This window comes from Cololabis saira, chromosome 1 (assembly GCF_033807715.1).
Source record: "Cololabis saira isolate AMF1-May2022 chromosome 1, fColSai1.1, whole genome shotgun sequence".
NCBI lineage: Eukaryota > Metazoa > Chordata > Actinopteri > Beloniformes > Belonidae > Cololabis > Cololabis saira.
In genome coordinates this window covers 1937962-1961939 of record NC_084587.1, presented here as the reverse complement: position 1 = coordinate 1961939, position 23978 = coordinate 1937962, and the positions used below count along the sequence as shown (strand labels likewise).

At 41.0% G+C, this 23978-nt stretch overlaps 2 protein-coding genes across 2 annotated transcripts; both read left to right on the top strand.

Moving 5' to 3' along the window:
* Positions 1-269: 269 nt before the first annotated feature.
* On the top strand, positions 270-1211 carry LOC133449465 (olfactory receptor 6N1-like). Its single transcript, XM_061728621.1, has one exon. The coding sequence runs from the start codon at positions 270-272 to the stop codon at positions 1209-1211; it is 942 nt and encodes a 313-aa protein (XP_061584605.1).
* Positions 1212-19472: 18261 nt separating this feature from the next.
* On the top strand, positions 19473-23687 carry LOC133449456 (piggyBac transposable element-derived protein 4-like). Its single transcript, XM_061728612.1, has 3 exons — positions 19473-19675; positions 20857-21673; positions 23080-23687. The coding sequence occupies exons 1-3, from the start codon at positions 19473-19475 to the stop codon at positions 23575-23577; spliced, it is 1518 nt and encodes a 505-aa protein (XP_061584596.1). The 3' UTR covers positions 23578-23687.
* The last annotated feature ends 291 nt before the right edge of the window (positions 23688-23978 follow it).

Genomic DNA, 23978 nt, shown 5'->3' with positions numbered 1-23978 from the left:
ACAATTACAATTACAATTTAAAATGTTTCACCTTCTGTCTCGAAGGAATACTTAGATATTTGAGAGCTTCATGTAAACAAAGAAGGATACAATTATTCTTAAATCACCACAAGAGAATTCTCTTTGTCTGTCAGTCATGAGTCAGAAACCATGGTTGCTCGTTGCTAATGAGCTCATTATGCTACTGTGGATGTCAGCTGACTGCAGGGATAAAGGTGGTGACATTGAGCTTCAGGCATTCACACAGCTCCTCCTGAACCCACAGCATCATGGTTAACTCTACTCAGGTTGTATATTTTACACTCACTGCCTACGTGGACATTGGTCTTTATAAATACTTGTGTTTTTTGATGCTCTTGTATTTATACGTGCTCATCATCTGTGCTAATCTACTGTTCATCGTGGTCATCTGCGGCACCAGGAACCTCCATGAACCCATGTACATGTTCCTGGTCAGTCTGTTTGTGAACGAGCTGTACGGCAGCACCGGCTTGTTTCCTATGTTGCTGGTCCAGGTCCTCTCTGACGTTCACACCGTCTCTTTCCCTCTGTGTTTTCTGCAGATCTTCTGTGTTTACTCTTATATAGGTACTGAAGTTTTAATCTTGGCCGTCATGTCTTATGACAGGTACCTGGCCATCTGCTTTCCTCTGCAGTACGTCACGTGTATGACCCCTAAAAAGGTGGTTGTCCTCATTGCTCTGACCTGGTTGATCCCTCTTTGTGCCATCGTGGTTCTGATATCCCTGAGTGTATCGTTACAGCTCTGCGGGAACGTCATTAACAAAGTCTGTTGTGGAAACTACTCCATTGTCAAACTGGCCTGCTCTGACACTACAGTTAACAACATTTATGGTCTCATCTACACCGCCATCTCCATGGTCTTTCCTTTCATTTTGATCATCTTCACTTATGTGAAGATTCTAGAAGTTTGTTTTTCAGGATCCAAACAGGCCCGAGAGAAAGCCATCAGTACCTGCACGCCTCATCTGGCCTCCATCGCCAACTTTTCCTTCGGTGTCTGTTTTCAGATCTTAGAGGGCAGGTTGGGTTTTAGCAGACTGTCACCTGTGTTTGACATTTTTTCATCGCTGTACTACCTGACGTGCCAACCGCTCCTTACTCCGCTGATATACGGGCTGAAACTCAGTAAAATACGAGATACGTGCAAACGTCTGTTAGGTGGAGGGAAGGTGCTCCAGATCGTTTGACTGCACTCCTGCAAATATCCAAGGATGTCTCCCCAGACGTCATCCGTGCATGTTTAGCACAGTGCAAAAGTCTAGGTTTTCTTGATGCTCATATTTGTTTTCCAGTCACGTTCAGATTCCAACAGAAAACCCAGGAACCCAGCCGTCCATCATCCCATCAGACATCTGGACGGGTCGGGCTGACGTCTGCTCTGCAGGCCTGATTCTGAACACTGATGGTTTTATTTTATCTACATATGTATAATTAAGACGTTTAAGCTACATTGTTTTTTCTTTGATGCAGATTATTTAAAAATGGCCAATAACTATCCAAACAATTAGTAAGTTGTCAATATTAGGGCAAATGTAATCTCTGTATTTCCTGTTTGTTTGTCAGACTGAAAGATAAAGAAGTGTGGTACACACACGTATATGTATATATGTATATATTAAGGCTGGGACTTTAGCGCATTCATTTCGATTAATTAATTACAGAAAAAATAGCGCGTTAGAAAAAATAGCGCATTTTTAATCGCATTAGTTTTTTCCCCTCGGAACGTTTCTCACGGGACGACTGTCACAGGGACGGCGCACCAACCAACCAGACCCTTGAGAGAGAGGCTGTGTCCGAAATCGCATACTTCCACCCTAATGATATTTATTGATATTTACTGATATTTACTCAAAAGTGTGCCGAACTTAAGTATACTTTTTAGTATATAATTTTTAGTATGGCATTTCGGACGCACCGAGAGAGTTATGACACTTACGTGGACTCCCATTGTAAGCTCGGCGGCGAGAACAAAGCGTTTTACAACTCTCTCTCTCAAGGTTCTGCAACCAACGTGCATTAGTGTTACAGCGAAGTGCGGCCGTCGTCATAACACAAGCTAAGTTGTTACCACACACGTTAAAGATGAATGAAGTCGCAGACAAAAAGGGTCTCGTTGGTCCCGTGGATGGGAAATTTTGTTTTAAAAAACGGATGGATGGAAGCGTGCTCTGTTTTCTAATGTGTTTCCATGTTCTGGAATGTACTTGAAACAGTTGAAATGATTTTGTTATAAGTGTTGTTTACAGAAGGTCCTTGACTATAGGCTACCTGTCTCATTCAATGTGCATACTGCATATATTTAATTTACTGTACTTTATAGCAAATTGCACTGATTTGTTCTTGGTGAAGCACCACCTTGATAAAAATAAACTGTTTCATAAATTGAACATATGTTTTCACTAGTCAATCGTATACAAAAATCCATTTGAAACAAACAAAAAAAGGAAATCTCATTGTTCTCAGGTCTAAAATTGATATGCGATCAAATTGCGATTAATTAATTAGAAAGCCTGTAATTAATTCGATAAAAAAATTTTAATCGAGTCCCAGCCCTAGTATATATATATATATATATATATATATATATATATATATATATATATATATATATATATATATATATATATATATATACAGTACATATATAGTTTTGTGTTTATTAGTAGAATTATCACTTTAAAAGTGAATTGTTCTTCAATGTGATTTTGCTCCATTTTTCTCTTTTTTTAAATCCACACTACATCTTTGAAATAAAAGCGCTTTTATTACAAAACAAGATCATTTTGTCTCCCGTTTGTTTCATTTTCCATGCTGCAGTCCTTGAATGCATCAGCACACTCTGATTAGTGATTGAACTGCACATGCTGTGGTTTCATGAGCGTAGTACTGTTGCATTACACTAAAACACTCATTAGTGAGCCCAGGTTGCTGCCACTGAGGTATCCAGGCCCCTTAGCCTACTACTTTAATTATCATATTCCCCGAAGCACGGGCCAAGGTAGCGGCGATCTATAACTCCAGTCTTGTTAAATGTGATTATAATACGTTCAAAAGTGTCACACTTAGTCTGAAATTCCTGAGCTGGAAATCAGAAAAGCCAGTTTTGTTAGTGGTAGTGTACCGGCCCCCTGCTGGTACCAGTTTTGTTAGTGGTAGTGTACCGGCCCCCTGCTGGTGCTTATTTAGAGTCTCTGTCTGAGTTTTCAGATCTCCTATCTGGTTTATTGATCAGTACAGATAAAATCATCATAGTAGGTGACTTTAACATCCATATGGATGTTGACAGCGATAATCTTAAATTAGCTTTTAAATCTCTTCTAGAATTGATGGGCATTTCACAAAAAGTGAACAAACCAACGCGCCGTTTTAATCATACAGTGTAGAACCCAATAATCTGTGTCATTTGTAAAGTCCCTCCTATCCGATCACTATTTAACAACGTTTGAATTTAGTATCGATTTTGAAGCGCATAAGAGGAGGTATTACTTCAGCAGATATTTATTCAATAAAGTTACTGCTAAATTTCGGGAGGCCATTGCTCATCTTACCACAATGGAACATAGTGGTGCAGTTGAGGCCAGTGACCTCAGTTCTTCCTCAGCAGATGTTGATATCATTGTTAGTATCAATGCATATTTACTGCACTCAGCTTTAGATGCAGTTTCTCCTTTTAGAAAGAGGGTTTCCAACCATAGGAGCTTAACCTCCTGGTATAATTCAGATATCCGCACGCGGACACAAAAAGTGCGTACAATGGAGAGGAAGTGGTACTCCTGTAAGTCTGTAGACTCTTATTGTGAATGGAAAGATAGTCTAATAGTATAGTAAAAAGCCCTTCACAAAGGGACAACAGAATATTATTTATCATTGAAAGAGGATGATAAAAATAACCCACATTTTCTGTTCCTCCATTGGCTCCACGTAAAACTCAGAATCCAATTCAAAGTTCTGTTACTTGTGTATAAAGTATCCTGGTTTCTCCAAGACCTGGTAGGTCCTTATGTTCCTAATATATTTCTCCGTTCTCAGAGTGCGGGTTATTTTGTATTTCCTATGGTACATAGGTACCAGGGTACATAGATACCAGGGTATATAGGTACAAGGATACATACACAGATACTATAATACATAGATAATAGGGTACATTATAGATACGAGGGTACACAGATGCAAAGGTACATAAATACTAGGGTATACAGTGTATATATATATATATATATAACAGGGAATATAAATACCAGGGTACATAGATACAAGGACACATAGATACCTCGGTACATAGATATCAGTATACATAAATACCATGGTACATACTGTATGTAGCAAGGTACATAGATACCAGCGTACATAAATACAACAGTACAAAGACACCAGCACACATATTTTTAACATTGGTAAGTCTTATCTTTTCTCTTTTCTTTTCTACCCAGTTTTACTTTCAGGCAAGACAAAGGGTGGTGGAATATGCTTCTACATAAACAAAGGTTGGTGTACGGATGTCACAGTGTTAAAAGACTCTTGCAGCCCTCACTTAGAGACACTTTTTGTGAACTGCAGACCTTTTTATTCACTGCAGGAGTTTTCCTCCTTTGTTCTGGCGGGCGTTTACATCCCACCGCACGTGTGTGTGACTGAAGCCACTCAGCTGCTGGCCGACCAGATAACGGACTTGGAGAAAAAACTTCCGAACTCACTGTTCATTGTTTTGGGGGATTTCAACAGAGCAAACCTCACTCACGAACTTCCGAAATACAGGCAACATGTTACGTGCCCCACCAGGGACACGCAGACTCTCGACCATTGTTACACTGTTATTAAGGACGCATACCGCTCTGTTCCCCGTGCAGCTCTAGGACACTTTGACCACTGTCTGGTTCATCTGATCCCGACCAACAGGCAGAAACTAAAAACCTCTAAGCATGTAGTAAGGACTGTGAAGAAGTGGACAGAAGAGTCAAAGCTGAAGCTTCAGGCCTGCTTTGACTGCACAGACTGGAGTGTTTTTGAGGCTGCAGCCTCAGACCTGCATGAACTTATTGACACTGTGACGTCCTTCATCAGTTTTTGTGAGGACATGTGTGTGCAGTCTAAGACCTTCTGCACATACAACAACAACAAGCCCTGGTTCACACCAAACCGCAGGAAGCTGCGCCGAGCCAAGGAGGAGGCCTACAGAAGCGGTGATGGAGCCAAGGAGGAGGCCTACAGAAGTGGTGATCGAGCCCTGTTCAAACAGGCCAGGAACACGCTGACAAGGGAGATCAGAAGAGCAAAGAGGATCTACGGAGGAAGACTCGCCTCTCTGCCAACCCTGACCCCTCTTCTGTGTGGAGAGGTCTGCAGAACATCATCGGGTTCAGAAGAACAGCTCCACGCCCTGCAGGCAGTCTCAGGCTCGCGAACCAGCTGAACAGTTTTTACTGCAGGTTCGATGATCAAGCCAGCTGCACCACCATCACCCCCCAAACCCCCAGCTGCACCACCATCACCCCCCAACCCCCCAGCTGCACCACCATCACCCCCAGCTGCATCACCATCACCCCCACCTGCACCACCATCAGATGAAGATGTTAATGATGTTTTTTTTTTATTCACATCTTTGATACCAATCTCTGCAACATCATCTTGGGGTTTTAAACGATGCACCAGAAAATTGTTCCATCAAGGCCCCACGACGGGTAAAAGCAGCGAAAAAGACTCATTTCCTTTTCATCCTGATGAAATAACGTCAAAATGAAGCTATTGCTCAAACGTCCATTTGAAATGTTTGATCCCCTAAAGAGGACAAACGGGACCAGGAGTCCTGGATGTGTCCAGGCAGCTTCAAAGGTAACCGTTTCCATGTGGCAAAAACGACGGTGTTTTCATGCGTTTTGGCCGTTCGTTTACACGAAAACGAAGCTCAAAGTCTCCAAAAACCATAATTTCTGAAAACTCCGGCCAAAGTGGAGATTTGCAAAACCTGCGTCTTCACGTTTGCTTGTAAACGGAGAGAAACGGACATTTAGGCTTCAGAACGTCACATTATGAGACAGAAACGTCACCAGCGTCATAAGTGCGACCTGTGTTTACAATTTGTTTGGCCACCATCAATATTTTCTTGTATTTTACCTGTTTTATATTCTAAAGTCGCACGTAAAAGTAACTCCAAAGTGCTTTACATCAACATTAAAAGCGGCAAGACACAATTAAACAGTAAATAACAAATAAAATGAGATAAAATGATGATAAAAAGTGGTAAAATAATAAAAAGCACACGTTGTTAAAAAGTAAGGGTAGGTAAGTATTTAATTTAAGAGTACGCTTCAGTAAACAGTAATGTTTTTAGCCCTGATTTAAAGGAGATTGAGGCTCCTTTTAAGAAATGAGACTCTCTAGCGCCACCCTTCACCACGACGGCCGTCGGGGGTACTGCAGCCAACAGCGAAGCCGGCACGGGAGAACGGGGAGAACGTGCATGCAGCGTCATGTGACGTCACATCCACAGCCCAGCGCGGGAAATTTGGGCCCGAATTGCAGCACATTTTGCAGCACACAGCCTGTTCAAGGCAACAGAGAGATACACTAGACTAGAGGAAACATTCTTTTGGGTTTGGAACGCTTCATCTGACATTGTTACTAGAAAACTTAAAACGTATACAAATTTTTTTCATAAATCCTGCCTCAATCCGGCCTCAAGCTCCTTTAAAGGAACTGACAGTTTTTTTTGTTTGTTCGTTTATTTCGGTCATTTCCAAAATAATAATTCAAATACAAAAGAAACAACAACTAAACATGAAGTTAATGGTAATATTGCATTAGACCAAAATATATAAACAAAACGAGACCGAAAACGGTGAAGGCTGAAGGTGAGTTTATTACCCTTTTATAATCAATTTCTATCAGCTCCTACATATACAGATACAGAGCAGTAAATCAATTAAAAGAAAAACATTTCATATGCTTTTTATATAATGAAAACATTCAATAAACTGCATAGACCTATTATCTATTTAAGTTTTGACACTTGCATAAACACTCAGACAATATGATCATACTTAATGAGCATCTTGTTCTTCTATATTTTTTTTTATTATTTGCTATATACAGCATTCTTCAAGTTCCATTTCCAAAACATTCCACAGATTAACTCCATAAATTGAAACATCCGCTCTGATCATTGTTTTTGTGAACATACAGCTTCCTCTCAAATGTTTTCTCCTGCATGGCCCTAATATTATTCCGTAGAGACTTAATGAGTGGAGATCAGTAATGCAGGACAAAAATGTAAATCTATATTTTATCCTCATCAAAACCTTTGTTTATATCACATGGAGCGGAAGTCTGAAGCCGCTGACCAATCAGGACATAGACATCTCTCCTCCTCCTTCCATGGAGCTGCTGATACGTCAACGTCGCCGCCATATTGGATGTTCAAGACTGTTCTGTAAACTAATACAAGTAAATGGACTTATTTTCATAAAGCTCCTTTCTACAAAGAAATGTACGTTTTACGTCTCATATTCATTCACACACACACTAATATACTTGGGAAACAGTTAGGCACCAAATATAATATATTTAATTTTCTCAGATGGCAAAAATAAGAACTGTATTGATCCCACATAGGAGTAATTCATGTTATATCAGCTATAGAGAACAAGGTAGTGCCGAAAAACAATATATATCCCCCTCACAAAAATAAGAAAAATACAGAAACATATTTTCTCATCAACAAAACAGATTTAAAATTTTTCAAATAACAAAATAACATATTTGAACCATTTTTCAGACAATAAAATAACATTTATCCCCCCTCACAACAATATGAGAAAAATAGAGAAACATATTTGATTTGATTTATTTTATTTTTGTACATGTAAAAAAAAACAACACTTCATGAGAAGTTTAAGAAAACAAAACAACAAAACAAAGAATTTCATCACTTGCTATCTTGATTTACATGTGCCAAAAAAGGAGTAGGAAGAAGTGTAAACTTATTTAATCCTACCCCCATTCACTGATCATTTAACCTGTATATATAAATACTCACACACTGTACTCACACTGCTAAATAACAGTATTATTATTATTATTATTATTAGTATTATTATTAGTATTATTATTAGTATTATTATTATTGTTATACATACATACACATAGTTAAATATTTCTATATATTTGTACACACATGGCCATATAAATATTTATATAAATATACTTATTTACACTATACTGTATCTGCTCTATATCTATATACGCATACACCCAGAAATACCTATATATATATATATTCATTCATTCATTCATTCATTATCTTACCCGCTTTATCCCTTGCGGGGTCACGGGGGTCTGCTGGAGCCTATCCCAGCTCATTTTAGGTGAGAGGCAGGGGTTACACCCTGGACAGGTCACCAGTCCATCGCAGGGCCACATAGAAACACACAAACCATGCTCACAATCACACTCACACCTACGGGCAATTTTAGAATCATCAATTAACCTAATATGCATGTTTTTGGACTGTGGGAGGAAGCCGGAGTACCCGGAGAAAACCCACGCAAGCACGGGGACAACATGCAAACTCCACACAGAAAGACCCTGCCGGGCCTGGGAGTCGAACCGGGAACCTTCTTGCTGTGAGGCAACAGTGCTAACCACTAAGCCACCGTGCTGCCTTATATATATATATATATATATATATATATATATATATATATATATATATATATATATATATATATATATATATATATATATATATATATATATATATATATATATATATATATATATATATATATATATATATATATATATATGTATATACACACCTACCTATCAATACACATGCATACATACACATATAATTTGTAATAGTGTTATCTGCAGGCCCCCAAAAACCCACTAAACCATATTTTCAGTATTCCAGTTATTTTATTGTCCCAAAAAGGGTTCAAATGTTATTTTATCATCTGAAAAATGGTTCAAATGTTATTTTATTGTCTGAAAAATGGTTCAAATATGTTATTTTCTTATTTGAAAAATTTTAAATCTGTTTTGTTGATGAGAAAATATGTTTCTCTATTTTTTTATTTTTGTGAGGGGGATATATATTGTTTTTCGGCACTACCTTGTTCTCTATAGCTGTGTGAGAAAGTGAGCAACCCCTCCCCTTCTCACCTTCTCACCGGACTTTTTTTTAATGTTTGTGGCAGAGTGTAGGATTGGGCGTGGTCTGCAGAGGAGCGGCACACAGGTGTGCCTGGTTCTGTTGATTGTGGCACACCTGTGTCCAATCAACCTCTCCACCCTGCCTGGGGTTAAAAGCAGCGGCTGGATACCAGAAAGGAGGTCTGCTGGAATGGGATAGCTTGTTGCGAGGCTATGCCCCATGTGCCATTTTTGAAGACTATTGTTTTTGCCTTCCCCTGTATGTCTTTGTGCTTTTTTATAATAAAAAGCCTTATTTTTTGGCATTCTACGCTCTGCAAGGTTTTTTTTTACATCTCATCACCCATCTCCAGTTTTGCCTTGTCCCCTTGTACGTGGGGATGCCGCTCTGGTTCCTCACAAGCTGATATAACATGAATTACTCCTATGTGGGATCAATAAAGTTCTTATTTTTGCCATCTGAGAAAATTAAATATATTATATTTGGTGACTAACTGTTTCCCAAGTATATTAGTGCGTGTGTGAATGAATAAATGAGACGTAAAACGCACATTTCTTTTTAGAAAGGCGCTTTATGAAAATAAGTCCATTTACTTGTATTAGTTTCCAGCGCAGTCTTGAACATCCAATATGTCGGCGACAGTGACGTATCGCAGCAGCTCCATGGGAGGAGGAGGAGAGATGGATATGACAAGTATAGTATTCCTTAGTTTTTGATGCTATACCTTCTGGTGTCTTAATGCTTCTTAGGAATTCATTTGAACTGTCTTTACCTCCATTGGATCCTGCTGTTACTAGTGTTGGTCAGATATGTTTCTCCTCTAAAAAGAGCAATAACAACTGTGATATACGTGCCTGATTTCAAAGAGAAGTAGTCTCTGTTCCAAATGTCGTCTCTTACTGGAATAACTTCACTTCAGATCTGAACTGGAAGAAAATGTGGTGTTTTCCCTCTAAATATCTGATTATAAATAAGGTTAAAGAAGTGACTCTGAAAATGATTCATCATTTTTATCCTTGCAAGGTATTTCTACAAAGATACAAAAAGGACATTGATGTGGTCTGCTCGTTTTGTAAACTGTCTGCAGAGACTTATGTCATTTATTTTGGTCTTGTCCCATCTCATGTATTTTTTGGCCAGATATCTGTTCGGTAATTTCACAACATATTGACTCTGATTTCTCCCTTTCATATGAAAATGTATTGTTTGGATTTGGATTCTTTTCTTACTTGTAGCCCCCTCCGGTTGATCGATTCAGACACAAGATGTTCTTGGTGTGTACAGACATTTATTATAAACAAATGCCGTGAGAACTGAATAAATAAAACATAAACAACAAATAGTTACATATTCTTAAACGACAATAATCTTGAGAAAACATACAAACAAACACAGTGCAAACAAATACCTCATTGGCCGCATCAACTTTAGGGAATGAAACTTCTCTTCTTTAAACGTGACTCTTGACAGCACACAGTAAATTACAGCTTGACTGTAATGCTTAAACTGCATACATCTTGCTCTTAATTGACAGGAGCAATGCTCTCTCTTTGCTGCACAGAGGAGTAATGAGGGCCCCTCCTTCCACACTTTCACTTACGGCAGTCAGGCATGCCCTAACATGTACCACGCAGCTCCTTAAAGGGGCACACACGTGTAACTTATACAGCAGCACATATGAACTTAAAGTGATATCCCCTTACAATGACAATACAGAAAGAAAATAAGAACATGAAATGTGGCCAAACCAGAAATATTATGAACTTCTTAACTTATATATTTATGCACTCTACTTATTTATAAAAATGAACTTTTAATTCTGATGGCAGCAATAGTGATGACAGCTACACTCCCACCGAACTCACTTGTGATTTCTTTAATAGATAGGCCTCTCTAGGTAGACTGGCTTGGAGAGTCTCTTGCCGTGGCCATCTAGGGCTGTATTTCCAATCAGCAATTGTAACTTCCTCACACATCCATCTTCACCAGGATACACATCCGTGACCTTGGCTAGTTTCCACTCATTTCTTGGTACAGTGTCGTCTTTCATGATTACTATATCATTGATCTTTGCATTTCTGCGGGTCTTATGCCATTTTTGCCTCTGTTGCAGGTTCAACAGGTACTCCTTCTTCCACCTAGACCAAAACTCGTTGGCTAGTTATTGAACTCTCCGCCATCTTTTGCGAAGATAAAGGTCTTCCTTCATAAAGTCCCCAGGTGGTGGCAAGACTATTGAAGACTTCATCGTCAGGATGTGGTTAGGCGTGAGAGGCTGTGGCCCAGCCGGGTCACTGAGTAAGTGTGCTGTTAAAGGCCTGCTGTTTATGATTGCCATAACTTCGTACAGGTAAGTTCGCAACGATGAACTGTCAAGTCTTTGGGATGACTTATCCAGGATGGATGTCAACACACTCCTTATTGTCCTGATTTGCCTTTCCCAGGCTCCACCCATATGGCTGGCGGATGGAGGGTTCATGACAAATTCACAGCCTGGTTGCTTTAGGGATTCTTGATCCATGTCCTTCACAGCCTCCAGGAACTCACGTCTTGCACCAACAAAGTTAGTACCCTGATCAGACCTTAGTTGACGTACATTTCCACGTAGGGCAATGAAGGAACGGATTGCATTAATAAATGCATCGGTCGACATATCATCAAGGAGTTCAATGTGCACGGCACGAGAGCAAAGACAGGTAAGTATTAGGCCATAGCGCTTGAGCTCCCTTCTTCCATCTTTGACATGGAACGGACCAAAGCAGTCCATACCGCAATAGGTAAAAGGAGGAGTTGTTTCCAAGCGTTCATGGGGCAAATCTGCCATTCTTTGATCTTCTGTACACCTTCTGAACTTCCTACACTTGACACATTTGTAGATGTAGGAGGACACAGCTTGACTACATCCAAGGATCCATATGCCGCTTGATCTCAGCTCATTCATTGTTATGCCTCACCCTTGGTGTTCCACCCTTTGATGGCAGTGGTCGATCAATAACCTTGATAAGTGGCTGGTCTTCGGCAAGATTGCTGGATGCTTGATATGAGGATGCAAATCAGCATGTTCTAGTCGTCCTCCCACCCTGAGGATACCTTGCTCATCCACAAAGGGATTCAGACGATGGAGTCTGAAGGTCTTATCCTTGCTTATCTCCTTCTTGTGTTGAAGACTCTGGATTTCCTCAGAGAAGTTTGCTCTTTGGACAATGCCTATGATGGTTAGTTCAGCATCCTTTCTCTCTTCGAGACTTGTGGCTTCATTGGTTCTTGATGTCAACCCTTTATGCTCCTTGACATATCGCTTAAGTCTGGCAATGGCTTTGACCAAACGTGTCCAGCTGGAGAACTTCAGGAAACAATTGAGCAATTTAACTTCCTTTGCCATGGTCTTATGCACAATCTTACGAACTTCAGGGTCTTCAACTGCTATGTCTCCCACCTTAACATCTCTGCTTTGAAGCTCTTCACACCAGAGAAAATCTGGACCAGTAAACCAATTGGACGCAATGAGATCCTTTGCTTTAAGGCCTCTTGACACGTGGTCTGCTGGGTTTTCTTCAGAGTTTACATGTCTCCATTGACTTGGATTTGAGCTTTCTTTGATTCGTGTAATACGGTTTGCCACGAATACATGGAATCGCCTGGCGTCATTGTTGACATAACCTAGTACAACCATTGAGTCGGTCCAGAAGAACTCCTTGACATCTTCTATATCCAACTCCTTTCTGAGCAGATCACTTGTACGCACAGCAACAACCGCTGCCGACAGCTCAAGACGTGGCACTGTGGTGACTTTCGTGGGTGCCACTCTAGACTTGGCCATGACTAAAGAACAATGGATTTGTCCCGATGCACTGGTTGCTTTTAGGTAAGTACATTCTCCATACCCTGTAACACTTGCGTCGGAGAAGTGATGGAGTTCAAACTTCTTGACTTCTTTGAAAGTTTCTGGCAGGTAACATCGCTGAATCTTGACATCAGCTAAGTTCTGCAGGTCCAATAGCCAGGACTCCCATCTTGGACGAAGCTCCTCAGACAGTGGTTCATCCCATCCAATCTTGTCTCTGCACATTTGTTGCAGTATTAGCTTCCCAACTAGAATGAAGGGCGCTACAAAGCCAAGTGGGTCGAAGATGGACGCTACTGTCGATAGGACTCCTCTTCTAGAGAGTGGGCGTTCATTCACCACTACCCTGAACTGGAACTGGTCCGAAACAACACACCATCTAACACCTAAGGCTCTCTCAATCTGTGGCTCACCCAAGGCTAGATCTAGATGTCTTACTGTTTCAGCACATTCTTCTTTAGGGATGGATGCAAGCACCTCCTGGCGGTTGGAAATGAACTTGTGGATTCGCAGCTTGCCAGTGCTGCAGATCTGCCTTGCTTCACTGACCAGCTTTATTGCTTCATCAACAGTTGCGACACTAGTCAGGCCGTCATCTACGTAGAAGTTCCTTTCGATGAAACAGATGGATGCTTCACTGAAGCGACCTTGTCCTTGTGCTGCAACGTGCTTGAGGCCGTAGTTTGCACAGCCCGGAGATGAGGCTGCTCCGAACAGGTGCACTTTCATCCTGTAGACTGATGGCTCTGATAGAAAGTCTCCATCATCCCACCAGAGAAATCTCAGATAGTCTTGGTCTTCTGCTCTCACGTGAAATTGATGGAACATACGTTCAATATCGCACATTATTGCTACTGGAGCCTTACGGAAGCGACAGAGAACACCTACTAGGGTATTCGTCAGTTCTGGTCCGGTAAGCAGATGGTCATTCAACGACACGCCTTGGAACTTAGCAGAGCAGTCGAACACAACCCGTATCTTTCCGGGTTTCTGAGGGTGATAGACCCCGTGATGAGGGATGTACCAGACAGGACTTCTGTTGATTTCTTCTGCTGGAACCTTCTCAGCATCTCCGCGAGAAATCGTTTCACTCATGAAGCCTATATAATCTTTATGGTACTGCTTGTCCTTCTCGAATCTCTTTCTCAGACACTTGAGACGGTGATTTGCGCATACTCTGTTGTCTGGTAGACTCGGTCTCTCTTCTTTAAATGGCAACGGCATTTCACAGTGACCGTCTTCCTTGATATTGATTCCATCCTCCATAGTGGTTATGAAACGTAGATCCTCTTGGGAGAAATGAGCATCTTCTGCCATTCTCTCGTTGAAATCTGATTCCAGCACCCTTATCACATCTGGCGGAGTGACTACTTCTTTGACTTGTGTACGGCAGATGTATCGGACTTCACTTGTTAGATGATCAGGTGTGTGAAGATCTGGTGTCACTTCTTTGACAACAATCCTGTGACTGCTACCAATCACATCACCATAGTCGACGCAGGGATCAACACAACCGACTATACTCCAGCCGAGGTCTGTTCTTTGTGCAAATGGCTCACTGTCTTTGCCTGACACCACTTCTCTTGGTAACAGGGCCTGGGAACAATTATAGCCAATAAGCAGACCAATGTCACAGTCGATCAAAGGTGCAATCTCTTCAGCAAGGTACTCTAGGTGAGACCATGCTCGTGCGGTCTTGGGTGTAGGAATATGACTGAGATTGGCAGGAATGAACTCTCTTGAATAGGTGACTGGGAGAGGGATTTTCTTGGATGAATAAAACCCTCTGACTTGCAGCCCAGTTATCTTCTGACATGAAATGAGAGTACTTTTGGATGACAACGTGGATAGTTTCAGCTGCACTGACACCTTCTGTGTGTCCAGAGTGTCAGCTTTCTCTTGCAAGATGAAGGTGGTATCACTTTGGTTGTCCAGTAGTGCATATACGAGAACTTCATTCTCTGGATTACTTGTAGTAGATAACCACACTGGAACAACTGTGGAAGTGCAAGTGGTGCTCATGTCTTGCACTACACGGTTGGATATTGCTTCCCTTGCTGTTTCATCTGTCTGTTTAAACCTTTCTTTGTCCTTTGAGTGCTTCTCACTCTCTTTTCGTTTGTCATCCTTCTGTTCTTTCTTTCCATCGTCCTTGGCACGATTTTCATGTAAACAGGTGGGATGCTTCTTCTTACATGTGTCACAGACACTCTTGTTTTCACAGTTCTTTGAATGGTGACCTGTTTTCAGGCATCCAAAACATAATCTGTTAGTCTGCACAAACTTGACTCGTTCGGCAACTGTCTTGGCCATGAACTGTCGACATGTGTGAATACCATGGTTTGACTTTCCACAAAAAACACAGCCTTTAACATCTGCTTTCTCTTCAGATGTGCTTGCCAGTACCTTTGCACCAACACTTCTTGTCTTTGGTGGTGCCTTCCCCTTCTCACCATCATTCGACTTCAGAGCATGAAGAGAGGTCACTGGATTGCAAGCGGTCTTGGCTTCTTTTGCGACAAACTTCACAAATTGTTTGAAGCTAGGGAATTCCTCAAACTCCTCTAGATTCTCCATGACTTTTCTGTTCCAACTGGCTGTTAGCCAATCAGGAAGCTTGGTAAGTATTTTTTGATTTTCAGCACAATCACTTAGGACTTCAAGGCCTTTAATCTGTGACATCACTGATTGACAGCCTTGCAGGAAGTCTGCAAACTCTCGTAGTTCAATGCTGTCTCTGGGTCCTATCTTTGGCCATGACGTAAGTTTATCCCTGAAGGCTTTAGCGATCACGAATGAGCTTCCATATCTCTCTTCAAGTATGTCCCACGCTGAGTGATAGGCTGCTTCTGTGCCTAACAGGAAATAACCTTCTATGGCTTTCTTTGCAGGTCCACCGACATACTTGCGGAGGTAGTAGACTTTCTCATTTACTGGAATGTTCTTTCTGCCAATCAACGTTTGAAATGACATTTTCCAATCCTTGTACCTTAGTGGATCTCCACTGAAAACTGAAGGCTCTGGTACAGGGAGACGGCTTGCATTGATGGACTCTGCAATTGCTCTGGTGATTGCTGCAGCACTATCCTCTTGCTGTGCATCAGAAGCAATGTCATGTTGAAGTAAAGCTGCTCGTTTCTCTGGAATAGGTTTTGACTTAGGTGGGGATGTCCGTTGCTGAGATTTGTTGTCTTGGAGCAACTCTGCTATCTCGTCATCTGAGCCCACTTCTTGTTCATACACTTGTAGTCTTGCCTTTGCAGCATTCATTTTCTTAACTGCTTCTAAGCGCTCTAGCTGTCTGCGCTTTTCTTCTAAAGCACTTTGTCTTGCAGCAATTTCCGCTTCTTGCTGTGCAAGCCTTTGCCTGTTCTCTTCTTCAATGGTTGCAAGCCTTTGTCTGTTCTCAACTTCAAGACTTTCAAGCTGTTGTTTCTCATATTCCATTAGATCTAGAACTTCCAAAGTGGCTTGAGTTGCAGCTAGCTCTGCTGCTGCTTCTTGTTTCCTTGCAGCGGACAGGTCTGATAATCTTGACCTTACAGTTTGCCTACTTGCAGACACTGAACTTTCTCTTGTACTGAATGTGAGTTTTGAGCTACCCTCACTCAAATCATCTTGTTCGTTGTCTTTGCGATTAGATGCACGTTTCAGAATCTTACCTGACACCTCTACACAAGTGTCTACACGACGGCGGTGCTGATTATCAGGGGTAATGTGCCGGCGTAACTCTCCATAAGCATGTGTTACATCTGCCTTAGCACAGATGATCTTGGTCAAAATATCTTGTAGTGTGTCACTTCTCAAAGGTCCACTAAGAGCTTTCTTCGCTTCCTTGGCAAGAGGTTTCCATTTCTCATAGGAAGTTGTGAAGCGATGCTTAGCATTTCTTATTTTGCTGTCTTCGAGTGCTTGACCCTTTTCAGTAAGTGTTCGGGTTCTCCGACTTCGTCGTAATTCTTCTGTGTCATCTTGGTTCTCTTCTGTAGCACCGTGGGCCTCTTCTCGTACCTCAATTTCCATGTGTGTGTTAGTGCATAAAGGTGCGTTATTAGTGGTTTCAGACTGGTGAACTGATGGTTCAACATTAATGTTACTGGTTAAAGTAGTTTCTTTGACTTCTTGCTCAGACATCTTTAAAATTATTCAAATTGCCTATGAGCTTTCTTATTTAGTAGCTTTCAGCCTAAACCACAAAAAACAACAGTTAAATTAACTGGCTTAACTTAAACATCACTGTGATCAAAATACAACGCCACTTATAGTAATTAACTTAGATTATAGTTTCACCAAACAATGTCCTTAGAATGACTTAAATGTATGAAACACCCTTTTACAAACAAATTAACTTGTTTTCACTTGCAATGAATTGGAAAAGTAGGTTATAGAATGTCCAACTGTGCTTCAGAATGACTTATGTATCATATCACAATACTCTTGAATTTAAAATGAAATAACCCAATGAATTGAGAACACTCCTTTTAACCCTTAGTAACTTATTTCACTCTTTTTAGCACATAAGAGTCTTTAAGATGTCATTTACACTTCAAACTACAGCGAGGTCGTTTCACACTTGAGCATAGAAAACACATGCAAACATGTCCCTTTGTAGCACTTAATGAGTCCTTTAAAGCAATTGGCGAGGCTACTCCACTTAAACAACATTTAACTTGTTTTAAATGCAATATTTCTTGTTGGCTTAACCACGCAAAGCTCCCGACTCTACTTGCTGGGATACTAATGTAAGCACAGTCTTATCTGTACGACGCTGAAGTCACTGTAGGTAGACCATGGAACTTGCTTCCAGCTCGGTCGACGGCAGGCACAGACGGGCGCTGTCTCTTCACCTCGTGTCGAGCAGGCTGAGTTCTCACTGTAGCCCCCTCCGGTTGATCGATTCAGACACAAGATGTTCTTGGTGTGTACAGACATTTATTATAATTAATTATAAACTCTCATTATAATAATTATTATTGGGGCGGCAGTAGCTCAGGTGGTAGAGCGGGTCGTCCAATGATCGGAAGGTCGGCGGTTCGAATCCCGCTCTATCCCAGTTTGCTGTCGTAGTGTCCTTGGGCAAGACACCTTACCCACCTTGCCTCGTGTGAATGTGTTTGAATGTGTATGAATGTTGGTGGTGGTCGGAGGGGCCGTTAGGCGCGATATGGCAGCCACGCTTCCGTCGGTCTGCCCCAGGGCAGCTGTGGCTACAAATGTAGTTTACCACCACTGGAGAGAATGTGTGTGAATGAATAGTGATTTCTGTAAAGCGCTCTGGGTGCCTAGAAGGGCGCTATATAAATCCAAGTCATTATTATCATTATTATTATAAACAAATGCCGTGAGAACTGAATAAATAAAACATAAACAACAAATAGTTACATATTCTTAAACGACAATAATCTTGAGAAAACATACAAACAAACACAGTGCAAACAAATACCTCATTGGCCGCATCAACTTTAGGGGGAATGAAACTTCTCTTCTTTAAACGTGACTCTTGACAGCACACAGTAAATTACAGCTTGACTGTAATGCTTAAACTGCATACATCTTGCTCTTAATTGACAGGAGCAATGCTCTCTCTTTGCTGCACAGAGGAGTAATGAGGGCCCCTCCTTCCACACTTTCACTTACGGCAGTCAGGCATGCCCTAACATGTACCACGCAGCTCCTTAAAGGGGCACACACGTGTAACTTATACAGCAGCACATATGAACTTAAAGTGATATCCCCTTACAATGACAATACAGAAAGAAAATAAGAACATGAAATGTGGCCAAACCAGAAATATTATGAACTTCTTAACTTATATATTTATGCACTCTACTTATTTATAAAAATGAACTTTTAATTCTGATGGCAGCAATAGTGATGACAGCTACATTACTCCTCTAGCAAAACAAATCAATTTTACATCATCAAAGTAATTTTGTTACTTTCAAAATTTCATATTCACAAATCTAAATTCTCTAATCACATACCATCTTTCCCGGCCTTTAAAAATGAATTCAAACAATACATTGCAACAATCCAATATTCTAAAAAGAAGAAAAGCCATTCAAACCACTAAGTTATACTATGTATAACATTTTTTTGAACTGATCTATAATTTCTGTCTGTGACTAATCCCCTGGCATCAACTGCTTCTATGTATGTTTTGTTTGTTTTATAATGTACTGTTGACAATTTGAAAAAAAAGAAAAAAAAAAGAAATGAATGAATGGCGGCCATTTTCGGTCTTCCATCCAGTAATATTATAGATCCATGCCATTAGTTTACAGCGCAGTCTTGCCACATCCAATATGGCGGAGCGGAGGTCTGGAGCCGCTGACCAATCAGGAGCGGAGGTCTGGAGCCGCTGACCAATCAGGAGCGGAGGTCTGGAGCTTTAATGAGCAGCGCGTCTCCCGCTCACTGAACGTTGTTATTGTTGTGAGAATCATCAACATGGCTGGAACTAAGATGACCCTCCGTAGATCCACCCGAGTAACACAATCCAAGACCAAAAAGATGCAGGAAATATTAAGCCCCGAGTTATTCATCCGTCGGGAAAGTGACGGTTCAGGAGGGGAGATGTCGGAGAGCGAAGAGTCTGTGGACTCGTGTGAAGAGGAAATGTTCGCGCAGGGAGAAGACTTTCTTCTCCATAAGTACGTGTTTCTTTATATAATGACTTATATTACAGCTTGTGCGCATGTGTAACGGATTTGGATCAGGTGTGAATAAAGAGGGTCGGGGGTCGTTTTCCTGCATGTATTTGCTGCTGCAGAAGAAGTAAAAAAAAAAACCCATTTAGCAACAATATAACACGTGTGGAGGTGACGTCACGACCTACGGAACACCAGGAGGGACAGAAAGAGGCGACGGCCAAAAAGGTAGTTACGCAAATAAAAATAAAGCAACTTATTGATGTAAATTTCACAAATAGTCAACAAAATAAATAAATGATAAAGAAAATTCCCCAAACAGTTTCTTTCTTTCTTTCTTTCTTTCTTTCTTTCTTTCTTTCTTTCTTTCTTTCTTTCTTTCTTTCTTTCTTTCTTTCTTTCTTTCTTTCTTTCTTTCTTTCTTTCTTTCTTTCTTTCTTTCTTTCTTTCTTTCTTTCTTTCTTTCTTTTAAAACAGTTCAATTCTTTCTTTTTTTTAAAACAGTTCAATTCTTTCCTTAAAACAGTTCATTTCTTTCTTAAAACTGTTAATTTCTTTCTTTAAAACTGTTAATTTCTTTCTTTAAAACTGTTAATTTCTTTCTTTAAAACAGTTCATTTCTTTCCTTAAAACAGTTCATTTCTTTCTTTAAAACTGTTAATTTCTTTCTTTAAAACTGTTAATTTCTTTCTTTAAAACAGTTCATTTCTTTCCTTAAAACAGTTCATTTCTTTCTTTAAAACTGTTAATTTCTTTCTTTAAAACAGTTCATTTCTTTCTTTCTTTAAAACTGTTAATTTCTTTCTTTAAAACTGTTAATTTCTTTCTTTAAAACTGTTAATTTCTTTCTTTAAAACAGTTCATTTCTTTCCTTAAAACAGTTCATTTCTTTCTTTAAAACTGTTAATTTCTTTCTTTAAAACAGTTCATTTCTTTCTTTCTTTAAAACTGTTAATTTCTTTCTTTAAAACTGTTAATTTCTTTCTTTAAAACAGTTCATTTCTTTCTTTCTTTCTTTAAAACGGTTCAATTCTTTCTTTCTTTAAAACAGTTAAATTCTTTCTTTCTTTAATGAAATAGAAATAATTTTTTCTCTCTCTGTTCCCGGAACCAAATGACCCACGGCCCGGGGGTTGGAGATCACTGTTGTAAATGACGGTTATTTCTTTGTTTTCTCATAATAGTCAGCCATCTGAGGATTCAGATGTGGATTGGGAGCCAGAAGTTTCCGGCCCAGCCAGCAAGCGCCAACGTAGAGACGATGGCAGCTCATCGGATGAGGAGAGAAGAGGGGGAGACGTCGGTGCCAGTTCCAGCCCTGAAGAAGAGAAGTGGAACGACGTTGACGAGCCCGACATCACGCCAGCACAGCCCACCTTCAGACCCACCTACTCCCCAGGACCCCAGCTCGTACACACAGCCTCGTACACACCCCTGCAGATCTTCCAGATGTTTTTCTCCAACTCCGTTCTGCAGACCATAGCAAGAAACACCAACGCGTTCGGCTCCACTCACCACTCCACGCCCTCCGCCCCGTGGGTGGACGTAACGGTGCCGGACTTGTTGTCGTACATGTCTCTGGTCGTCTTCATGGGCGTCGTCAAATGCTCCGCGTTTACCGACTACTGGCGAGGCGGCAAACTGTACAACCTCCAATTCCCGAGGCTGGCGATGAGCGGGAAGAAGTTCCTCCGGATCTGCCGGCCCCTTCACCTCAGCAACCCGGCGGACGACGCTGATAACGAGCAGAGGAGAGGCACGGCGTCCTTCGATCGGCTGGCCAAGATAAAGCCGCTCTACGAGGAGATGCGGGAAGCCTGCAAGAGGAACTACCACCCCTACCAGGAAATCTCCATCGACGAGAGGACGGTCGCCTCCAAAGCTCGCGTCGGCCTCAAGCGTTACATGAAGGGCAAGCCTGTTCGCAACGGGTACAAACTCTTCGTTCTGGCCGACTCCAGGAACGGCTACACCTGGGACTTCTTCGTCGACCAGAAGAAGGTAAATAAAACCTATTTTCTTATTACAGAAAAGAGCTTTAAGGATAATTAAAGCTGCAAGCAGCGAACGGGCTCTCGCGCGTGCAATTGTCACCAATAAAGGTCAAGGACTCAAAACTAAGTCCAATGACACCACCCACGACTCTATGTCAAACCATTCAAAAGTTATTGCAGAAAATAGGAACTATCAAATATGGACCAATCAGGTGAAGGGGGGGCGCTTTTTGGTGTCTAGCGTCGCCACGGTAACACTTTGAAAGAGAAAAGTAATGCCCGTCGTCGCAGGTTGGAGACGCACATTTTGATGTATAACACACCTGGGTGCACGTTACGGTTCGGGCAAAGAAGCGGCTGAAGAAATGGCATAAATTCCGCCACAATGACACGATTAATTCAAAATGGCCGACTTCCTGTTGGGTTTGGGCCATGGCTCCAAGAGACTTTTCTTTAAGTTGTGACATGATACAGGTGTGTACCGATTTTTGTGCATGTACGTCAAACCGTATTATGGGGCTTGAGGAACAAAGTTTTCTAGGGGGCGCTGTTGAGCCGTTAGGCCACGCCCATTAATGCAAACCATTAAATATCACATTTTTCGCCTGGCTTGGTGAAAAATATGGTGACTTTTGGGGCACGTTTAGGGGGAAAAAAGGCCCCCATTTTGTCAGAAAAATAACAATGAAAAAAACGAGAGAAAAAATAAATCCTACAGATACAATAGGGTCTTGGCACTGTAAATGCTCGGGCCCTAATTAATAGATCTGACTATTATGAACCAACAAATAATCTCTTTATTAAATATAATACAGAAACTGCTTCCAAACTGCATTCAGGATTTGTTCCAAGTAAAAGAAACTCTGACCTGAGGGGGAAACTCATGTTTGAGACGACGACAGTAAGAACTAATATTAAAAAGAGATGGACATCAATTAAGGCAAGAGAAATATGGAATAGTTGTGACAACGACCTAAAGATGTGCAGTTCTATCTGCAAGTTCAAAAAAATGTTTAAAGAAAATATTGTAAATAAATATAAAACACTAAAATATACAGGACTGTCTCAGAAAATTAGAATATTGTGATAAAGTTCTTTATTTTCTGTAATGCAATTTAAAAAAAACCCAAATGTCATACATTTTGGATTCATTACAAATCAATGTAATGAATCCAATCAATGTGACAGTCCTGTATTATCAAAAACATTCTAGAATGTGAAACGTCAATTTATATATTTTTTGTCTTTATTTATTGTTTGTTTTTCACGGATTAATGCTAATATCAGATTTAAGTTGATCACAAGATAAAAAGGGTAGAAGTGTAGCTTCAGCTACACCTTTTCGGTAAAAGCAATTTTATCGTTTATTTTACTTCATTTAGTTTTGTAAAATAACTTCTTCTGTTCTCTAAGGCCCAGGGAACCAGCGGTAAGGGGCTGAGCTACGACTCTGTGATGGCGCTGGTGGACACGCGGATCCTCGGCACCGGCTACAAGCTCTACGTGGACGACTTCTACACCAGCCCGGCGCTTTTCCGCGACCTCCTCCAGAAGAAGATCTGGGCGTGCGGCACCGTCCGGGCCAACAGGAGCGGCTTCCCCAAGACCAGAGTCAACGGTATGGGGTCCAAGTCTCCCCACGGCAGCATCCGCTGGATCAGGGAGGACTCGCTGCTCTTCGTCCAGTGGAGAGACACCAGGGACGTCTCGCTGTGTTCCACCGTCCACACGGCTCATTCGGACGAGCGGGTGCAGAGGAGATCCAAAGGTGCAGACGGAGTCTGGGAGGTGAAGGACGTCTCCATCCCACCGGCCGTGAAGGACTACAACCGGTACGAGCTGCAGATTCAACTCTGGATTCAATCAGTGCCTTTACATGGGAAGTTTAATTCCTCTTTAATTCAGAATTAAAATTAAATCCGATTTTTAAAATGAGTAAAAATTACCATGTAAACACTTAATTCCGAATGAAAATGGTCATTCCAAATTAAACTTAATTCCGAAGTAAGTGGCTGGTTTATTCCGATTTTAAATCCGAAAAGAATAATTCCACGATCATGTTTACACTCATTCCACTTTAAATTAATTCCGGTCTTTCTGCGCTGCTCGTTCCCTCGCCCGTCCTATGACGCTTATATTCCGCGCTGGGCTTGTTTTCCAAACAAAGTTTCAAGATGGCAGCACGCAGTAAACGCTTTTTATTACCGTATTGACCCGAATATAAGACGACCCTGATTGTAAGACGACCCCCTCTTTTTCAAGACTCAAATTTGAAAAAAGCCTTTCTTAACACCAAATTAAATTTTTATACA